Raw genomic sequence first — 8,821 nt, 5'->3', positions numbered from 1 at the left:
CCGTCGCGGCCCTCTGTCCCGTCGCGGCCCGGGTGGATCTCCGAGTGGATCCCCCACGAGGTCGACCAGCCGTCGCGGCCCTCTCGCCCTCTCGCCCTCTCGCTCCCTGTGTCCTTACGGGATCCCCGAGTGGATTCCCCCCCCCCCCCAACGAGGTCGACCAGCCGTCGCGGCTCTCTCTCTGTGTCTCTCTCATCGCGTCCCGAGTGGATCTCTGAGTGGATCCCCCCCCACGAGGTCGACCAGCCGCCGCGGCCCTCTGTCTCGTCGCGTCCCGAGTGGATCTCCCAGTGGATCCCCCCCCCACAACGCGTTCGACCAGCTGTCGCGGCCCTCTCAGCTGCCCGCGGCCCGAGGGATTGTACTCTGTGTGCCTATGCGGCTTACCTGGCCTCCTGTGGCCCCAAGGATCTCTAGTTGACCGGGCGTCCTTGGTTATTGGATGATCTGGGTTGCTTCACGTCATGTAGGGATTTTTAGTTTGCATGCTTGGCTTAAGTATGTCTGTCTTTGTCTGTCTTTGTCTGTCTGTCTGTCTGTCTGTCTGTCTGTCTGTCTGTCTCTCTCTCTCTCTCTCTCTCTCTCTCTCTCTCTCTGTATGCGGTGTCTGTACGCATGCGTGTCCGTGTCTATGGACTTTTCTTTCTTCGGGCGGGTAGGCGTCATTTGGCTTATTTGATTTTTTTTTTTTTAACTTTTCTTCCCCGTGTTCCACGGTACCATCGTGTTTATCTATTCTACATGTGGAGATCCCAGTCCCGTCCCACCGCCCTTACCCCTGACAACCTCAAGTTTGTAATCTGTCGGTCTGTTTCTGTATTGTTCGTTCGTTCGTTCGTTCGTTCGTTCGTTCGTTCGTTCGTGTTTTTTTTTGGAAATCTGTTCACCTAGGACTATAACTGTACGAAACAGATAGTAATAGAATCTCAAGCCCATCCTACCGAGAACAAAACGTTTCAAAGAGAAAGAAAGGAAGGAGAAGGGGGGAAAATAAAAGTCTCTCTATTTTCTTGCTTCCCTCTGTCACTCCTGATGGTTTAGATGTCTTCTTTTACAATTTTGTGTTTATTCTGTTTGGAATGAACGGTAGTGATCACCTTTCCGGGGATGAGTGTCTCATGTTTGTACCGTCCTGCTTCTTCTCTATTTAGAGTAGACCTGTGGATGTTTCTTTTCGCATGGGTTGAGTGTTGCAAAACTCTTTTAGTTTTTGCTTGTCTGTGAAGTTCTTTACCTCTCCTTCTATTCTAAAGGATAGCTTTGCTGGATAGAGTATCCTAGGCTGCATTGTTTTGTTTTGTTTTGTTTTGTTTTGTTTTGTTTTGTTTTGTTTTGTTTTGTGTTTCATTCAGGAATTTCAATAGATCTTGCCACTCCCTTCTGGCCTGACGTGTTTGTGGAGAGAAATCCGCTGAGAGCCTTATGGGGGTTCCCTTGGAACTCACTCTTTGTTTTTCTCTTGCCTAAAGGCATTTAGGATCATTGCTTTCTCCTTGACTCTGACCATCTGGATTAGGATAGGTCTCGGTGTGGGTCTGTTTGAGTTCTCCCTGTTTGGCACCCTCTGAGCCTCCTGGACTTGGATATCGGATTCCTTCCTTAGAGCTGGGAAATTGTCAGTCATGCTTTCTTCAAATACCTTTTCGACCCCCTTGCTTCTTCCTTCCCCTTCTGGAACCCCTATTGTGCGTAGATGGGCACGCTTTCGATGGTCCCGTAGGTCCCTGAGATTGTTTTCGTTGTTCTTTCTTTGTTTTTCTCTCAGCTGTTCTGATTGGGTTCTTTCTGTTGTCCTGTCTTCTGGGCCACTTATTCGCTCCTCGGCGTGATCTAGCCTCCTTTGGACAGCCTTTAGACCACTTCTCATGTCAGCCAATGAGCTGACCAGTTCTCCTTGACTCTTCTTTAGAGCTTCGATTTCGTTTTTGACGTACAGTATACATCTAAACACTATCACTTGGAGTTCCTTCGGTACTTGGATCTCTCCTTTTTTGAAATCTTGATCTAGCAGGCCATCCGTGTCTATTTTGTGGATCGTGCTTTCAGGGAATTTCTCTGGCTCTTTTCATTGGGAGTGGTTCCTCTGCTTCCTCATGCTGCTCCTATCTCTCTGGCACTGTGGCTTAAGGAGTATCAGTTATCTATTGTGGTCCTTAAGGAGTTTAGGTATTTATCTAAAGCCTATAGAGGAATAAAACTTTAAAAGGGGGGGAGAGGGGGGGAGAGGGGGAGAGAGAGAGAGAGAGAGAGAGAGAGAGAGAGAGAGACAGAGAGAGAGAGACAGAGAGAGAGGGAGAGGGAGAGGGAGATAGAGGGAGACGGAGAGGGGGATAGGGGGAGAGAGAGAGAGACAGAGACAGAGACGGTGGGAGGGGGAGGGGCGTGGGGGAGCCGGATTTTAAAAGAATGGAGGAAAAAAAGGTTTGAAAACAGTGTACAAGCAATAATAGAAGAGCAAGTGGAAGCAGAAGAGCGATCGAGTTGAGACGTCTTCTAAAAGCCTTTAAAAAATAGAAAAGATCAGAAAATAAAACACAATTGTTTCAAAAGTAAATTTTTAAAAGGTAATCGGAAATAGAACAGATTTTAACAAGAGATAAAACACAGGATTTGAAAAGGAGGGAGAAAGAAAAGGTTTGAAGACACTGTGTAATCAATAATAGAAGAGTAAGTGGAAGCAGAAGAGCGATCGAGTTGAGACGTCTTTTAATAACCTTAATAAAAAGGAGAAAAAAAAATCGAGAAACGATATCTGAAACCTGTAAATAATCAATAACAGGAGATCTAAACCAAGAGAAGAGAAAAAGGAAAGGGGGTGGATGTTTAAAAATAAGAAGAATAAAAAGATTTTCAAGGAAACATTTAAAAGGGATTAAAACCGTCAACGTAGACGACTGTTCAAAAGTCAAGGTTAAAAAGGTAACAGAAGGTAAAACCGATAGAAGAGAGATTAAAAAAGAGAAAGGAAAAGGAAAAAAAAAGGGGGGTGGGGGAAGGACGTGTTCCCGGCACCGCGGTCGGATGCTGCGTTCCTCCCGGGAAGGAGGGTGGCTGGCTGGCTGGCCGCCCGCCCTCTCCCGGCCCCGGTCGTTCCGCTGCTCTGTGCGGCTGTGTGCTCCGACTCGGGTCGGCGGCGCTCCTCTCCGTAGGTGGGCTCGGGGAAGACCGTGGAACCGCCCCGCCCCTAGCTGCGTCCCCAAACTCGGCTCCTTCTTAGTCATGGTGGCGCGAGTTCTCTGAGGTACCGGGGCAGAAATATCCTATCTGCCTCGGGCTGTAAACGAATCTCAGTCCTGCCTAGAAGGCTGCGGAGCCCCCGGGTGCGGATTCGAGTCTCGGCCCCGCCCCCGCCCGCATGCTGCACGCCAGAGGCTATGGCGGCTGTGGCTGCGTCCCGCCTCTCTTCTCGCGAGAAGCGCCGGTGATGGCGCCGCGGATCTGAGGAGACGGAGGCTACGGCGCCCCTCCCCCCAGGGCACACCGGCCGTGTTGCTTTGCCTTTCTTTTCCCGTCATGTACGGGGGGGGGGGGGCGGGTTGTTCTGCTCTGTATCCCCTCCCGGCCGCCGCCCTGGTCCTCCGCCCGGCTCGTGCGGCCTGTCCCGGCCCCTGGCTGCTGGCCTGCGACTCGGGCTGGGTGTCGCGGGGACCCTCTGTGCCCGTTTCACTTGGATCGGTCGGTCAAGGGGTGCTCTGGGTAGATCTGAGGCTCGGGGGCGCCCCCTCCGTCCCGTCGGCCTCTCCGTTGGAGAGGGGCAGTTTTGGCGAACGAGCCCTATTCCTCCTCTGCCGCTCCCTCCCCGCGGGACCGGTCCCTCCCGCACTGTTTTGCTTTTTACTCTTTCTTTTCTCCTTTTCTCCTACCAGATTTTGGGCGTCTTTGTCTTTCGAAGAGGGCGGTGTTCTGTCGGAGTTCCGCAGGTGCTCTGATTGGCCGAGTGGGTCCGTCGATGTGAGTTTTGGTGTATTTGTGGGAGAGGGTGAGCTACGAGTGTCCTTCTACTCCGCCGTCTTGCTTCTCCGCGGGTTATTTTTGAAGAGTAGGTGCTGGGGATTGAACCCTGGGCCTTTATTTTTTGCATGCTAAGCACGAGCTGTACTGCTGGATCTCTAGGCCCTCCCCACCGCAACACCCCTCCCCCCCTTTCCCACCGCCTCCATAGTACTCGATGAATCTCCTGACTAGATATCTATGCTTCCTTGGAATGGGGCCGTCCGTTTCTTCATCGGATGGATGGACGTCTGTGGATTCATCTCGTTTCTCTCCACTGCGGTGGGTGGCATCGGGGCGTGGGGTGGGGTTGAGTGGCGTGGGCTGGGAACTGTTCTTCACGTGTAGAGGTGGAGCGGAGCGATGAGGATGGTGACTTTTTCCCCCGAGTGCTCACGCCGGGTGATGGAGGCCTGTGGTCTCACTTGGAAGAGGACTCGGGTGACTGGAACAGAGCCCGTGTGGGGTCGTTGTGGAGGGAGGAACTCCACCCCCCAGCCCCAGCCCCAGCCCCGGCACTTGTACCTCATCGAGGGACGGTCGGCCGAAAACAAATGAAAGCTGTCAGAGGTGGGGGTGGGGGTGGGGGTGAAGGGGTGGGTGGGTGGGTGGGTGTGTGTGTGTGTGTGTGTGTGTGTGTGTGTGTGTGTGTGTCCCCGTTCCCCGTACCACAGTCCCTGGTCGAGGCCCCCCGAGCGGAGAAACGCACGCCAGGCCGTCCGTGCTCCTGGTTGTCCGGCCGCGTGTCCCCGCCGCCCAGAGATCCCGAACCGTCCCGCTCGCTCCCCTGCCGGGTGCCGTGTGCCACCTGCCTGTCGGCCGGGCGCTATTTTAGACACTGCGAAGAAGTCGGCCGGACGGCCGGGCCGGGCCGGGCCGGGCCGAGCCGAGCCGAGCCGAGCCGAGCCGAGCCGAGCCGAGCACGTCCAGGCCGAGGTGGGTGGTGCTGGGTTCAGAGGAGTGGGGTACAAGCGGGAGGCGGGCGTCGATGGAGGGGAGGGGGAGGGTGAGGGGAGCAGGGATGACGATGGGCTGGGGGGCTTGGCGTGTGGGGTGGGGGTGGGAGGGATGGTAGCCATCCTATGACTTTCTCTCCTCACCCCGCCTTTGGCAAGTCTGTTAGAGTGACGAGGTTGTGCTGGTTTCTGGCTGGTGCACACCATAGTGATTGTGTTCTTCTTTTTCCTGGTCTTTTTCAGGAACCCTCGTCCCGAGGGACTGAATCTAGTGCCCTGTGCTGCGCGGTACGACCTAGGGGTCGAATCTGCCAGGAGAGGTCTTACAAGGATCTGGAGGATCCTGGAAAACTGCTACCATCCGGAATCCTACATGGATATTCAAGATCTTGCGGATGGATGGACGGACGGAAGACGGATCGAATGGAGGCCCCGCCCCATCCCCTGGACCCCTTGGCCCAGGAGGATCGTGATGGGTCTGGAAAGGACTCTTCCGACGAGGGTCTCGGGATGGACTTTCTCGGTCCGCGGAAGGTGTTTCTGCACAAAGAGGAAGAGAGGGGCGTTCTCGGCCGGAGAGCCCGAACCGCCTCCTTTCAGGGATCCGCTCCAGTCTGGGTCGGGGTCGGGGTCAGAACGCGACCACCGACGGCTCCCCTCCCTCGTCTTGGCTCTCCAACTTGGGAAACCCTCCTCCCTGCCCCCTCACCCATCTTCTCGTCAGCCTGCCTCCAGCTTCCCCGTGCCAACTACCTCTCTCATGCTGCCGGACTTTCCTCCCCCTTGGGCCGCCAGGAAGCTCTCCCACTCCTCCACGTGCTTTGGCTTGGAATCCCTGACAAACACAAGCGGTGCTGGAGGGCGGGGCCGGGGGCAGTGGCAGAAGGACTCCCTTCATCTTATGGGAGCGACTTTTATCTCCATAGGTGGCGATTGAGAAAACACATAAAATCACTCAGAAGAATACCCATGTGTAGTCTCCCTGACCTAGATCCGTGTCTGTCTGTCTGTCTGTCTGTCTCTCTCTCTCTGTCTCTCTCTCCATTTCGCTATTCTGTGTGTGTGTGTGTGTGTGTGTGTGCGCGCACGCGCGCGCGCGTGTGCCTTTCTGTCTGTCTCCCTTGTCTCTCTTTCCTCTCCTCTCCCCTCCTCTCCTCTTCCCTGTTCTCCCCTCCCTTCCCCCCTCACCCCTCCGCTCCTCTCTTCTCCCCTCCCCTCCACTCCTCTCCTCTCCCCTCGCCTCCTCTCACTTCCCCTTCCCTCCCCTCTTTTCCCTCCTCTCCTTTCCTGTCCTCTCCCCTTTTATCCCTCCTCTCCTCTGCTCGCTCTCTCTCTCTCTCTCTCTCTCTCTCTCTCTCTCTCTCTCTCTCTCCCCCCCTTCCCTTCCCTCCCTCCTCCCTAACCCCCCAACCCCTACCTTCACAGGGCCTCATAGATTGCAATCGGTTTCCATGAAATGTGATGAAGAGGGAATGAAGTTTAGAATGATATCCCCATGCCATCGAAACCTTCTTCCCCAGGGACAGCGAGTTATTTGTGGTTGTGTTTGTTTTTGTTTTTCTTGTTGTTGTTTTGGGGTGCAACGAGGGCACAGGAGGCGTTGGGAGTGAGGGTGATGTTTCTCTTTCTGTCTGTCTCCTCCTTAGGAAGGATTTTAAGAGGAGGGAGGACTCACAGAAATCTACCATCTCGTCTCGTACTGCAGCTGTGTTTGAGCTTCCTATACGATCTGGGCGGAACACTCCCCACCCTCACCTCAAGCCGCCATCGCCGCCCCCTCAGCCCCCAGCACCCCCGTCCAGTCCCGCGCTTGGGGTGGTGGTTGGGCATGGGGGGATGTTGGCGGGGTGGTCGTTGGTGGGGGTTGGGGTGGTGGAGGAAACCAGAAAACAGACCACTGTGGCACGTGGCTGACTGGGGCTTCAGGGTGAAGGAGGATGAATAAAATGGCTGGAATTAGGCTAACGGATTGCTTCGTTTTTGGGCGGGGGGGGGGAGAGGAGGGGAGGATCATTAGGTCATTCATTCATTCATTTGCTTGGGGGGGGGGGTGTCATTCGGTTTCTTATGCTCGCCCTTAAAACGGTCGACTCTTCTGACTGACCGGTTGCTGCTCACGGTTCCAGGCCCGTTGTTGAAACTGGAAGCTATCGATCTTACTGTTTCTACTGTATTTCAGTCATTGCAAGTCATCATCGTGCTGGGTCTCTGAGTCCTTCTCCGAGGAGAAGGTCGGTCGGTCACGGGACTACTGACCTGACAAAATAGCCTGAGTGACCAAGAAGGCCACACCTTGAGTGCTTATGAGATAATGAGATCTAACCGCCAGCCTCTATAGAATGGGTCACCTGGGAGGCATCGTGACACCATGCTGAGTCTTCTGATGAGAAAACGATTCTGTGGATGGTGATCGATGCTTGATTGTTTGAGCTATGGCTCTAGAACCACCCCACCCACTCCATCCCCAAGGTGGGTACACAGTTTTGAAGACGCTAGCCTGCTGTGAATCCCCTTTGCCCGGCAGAGCGATAAAATGACCTCTTTTCTTCTAAGCTCCAAGGCCTTGTCTCTGGATTCTTGGGCTCATCGGGGACGGGGGCCGATCTTTCGGCAACAAGCGTGCTTCAGAAACAACGGATGCCCGAGAAGGACACTCTGCCTCTCCCTCTTCTTCCGGGCCTGAAATGGGGAGGAAAAAATATCGCTTCCCCTGGAAGCCGGAGTCCAGAGCCCGCCATCCGGAGGGACTTCTGGCTTGGCCTTCTCCTGGGGTGGGGGGAGGGCACGCCACCGCACGTGTTCTTTGTCAACTCCCCGTTTCTCTCTTCTCGAGTTATCTCTTTGGGAAGGCTCCCACACTGGATGAAAACAGACAGACAGGCTGGTATCTCTCCCTACCCCACCCTTCGCCCCCCAAATGACTGATCTTCTGTCCCATCAAAATCACCACTTGTTTTCCAACGTGGCTTTCTTGGATCCTGGAGGACTGACATCAACTTAGAGCCAAGATGGGCACAGAACTGAAGGACCTTCTCGGCTGGCCTAAGAAGTCTGTCATCGTGATGTGGGAGGTATTCTTCGAGGGACCTATCTGACTAAGTGCTTGACGGCCTTTTGGACTTTGAACCAACTTGGAGATAGGAACTAGGATGAGAGGGCCCCCGAAATAGCTCAGCAAACTCTTCTCCACCCTTAGAAGAGAGACAGACAGATAGACAGACAGACAGAGAAAGAGAGAGAGAGACAGACAGACAGACAGACAGACAGACAGACAGACAGTGTGTGTGTGTGTGTGTGTGTGTGTGTGTGTGTGTGTGTGTGTGTGTCTGTCTGTCTGTCTGTCTGTCTGTCTGCCTGCCTGCCTGTCTGTCTGTCTGACGGTCTGTCGGTCTGTCTGCCTGCTTATTGTAGGAACTCTCTGTCAATGGAAGTATAGTTGACTTACAATGTTGTGTTCATTTATGACGTACGGCATAGTGATTCACTTATTCACACACACACACACACACACACACACACGTATACTTTTTCAGGATAGGTTATTACAAGCTATTGAACATAGTTCCCTGTGCTAGACAGTAGGACCTACTTGTGTACCTAGTTTGTATAGGGTGGTTTATATCTGCTAATCCCAAACTCCTGATTTATCCCTCCGCCTTACCCCGTTCCTCCACCCTACCCTGTCCCCTGTGTTAACCATCGGTTTCTTTTCCATGTCTGCGAGTCCAGTCTGTTTCTGTTTTGTAAATAGGTTCCTCGGAGTCTTTTTAAAATGGAGTTATTTATGTATGGATGGGTGTCTTGACTTACTTTCAGATCCCACCTAGAAGTGATGGCATAGGATATCTGTCTTTCCCTGGGTGACTGACTTCACT

The 8,821-nt window shown here is 53.7% G+C and overlaps 1 protein-coding gene across 1 annotated transcript; it reads left to right on the top strand.

Annotated features, from left to right (window-relative positions):
• The first annotated feature begins 4,809 nt into the window (after window positions 1-4,809).
• On the top strand, window positions 4,810-6,426 carry LOC140692310 (uncharacterized). Its single transcript, XM_072956962.1, has 2 exons — window positions 4,810-4,926; window positions 5,190-6,426. Exon 2 carries the CDS (start codon window positions 5,346-5,348, stop codon window positions 6,399-6,401), a length of 1,056 nt encoding a protein of 351 aa, XP_072813063.1. The 5' UTR covers window positions 4,810-4,926; window positions 5,190-5,345; the 3' UTR covers window positions 6,402-6,426.
• Window positions 6,427-8,821: the final 2,395 nt, after the last annotated feature.

The sequence above is a fragment of the Vicugna pacos genome, unplaced genomic scaffold (assembly GCF_048564905.1).
Source record: "Vicugna pacos unplaced genomic scaffold, VicPac4 scaffold_5, whole genome shotgun sequence".
Lineage (NCBI taxonomy): Eukaryota > Metazoa > Chordata > Mammalia > Artiodactyla > Camelidae > Vicugna > Vicugna pacos.
This window is presented reverse-complemented; position numbering and strand designations above follow the sequence as displayed.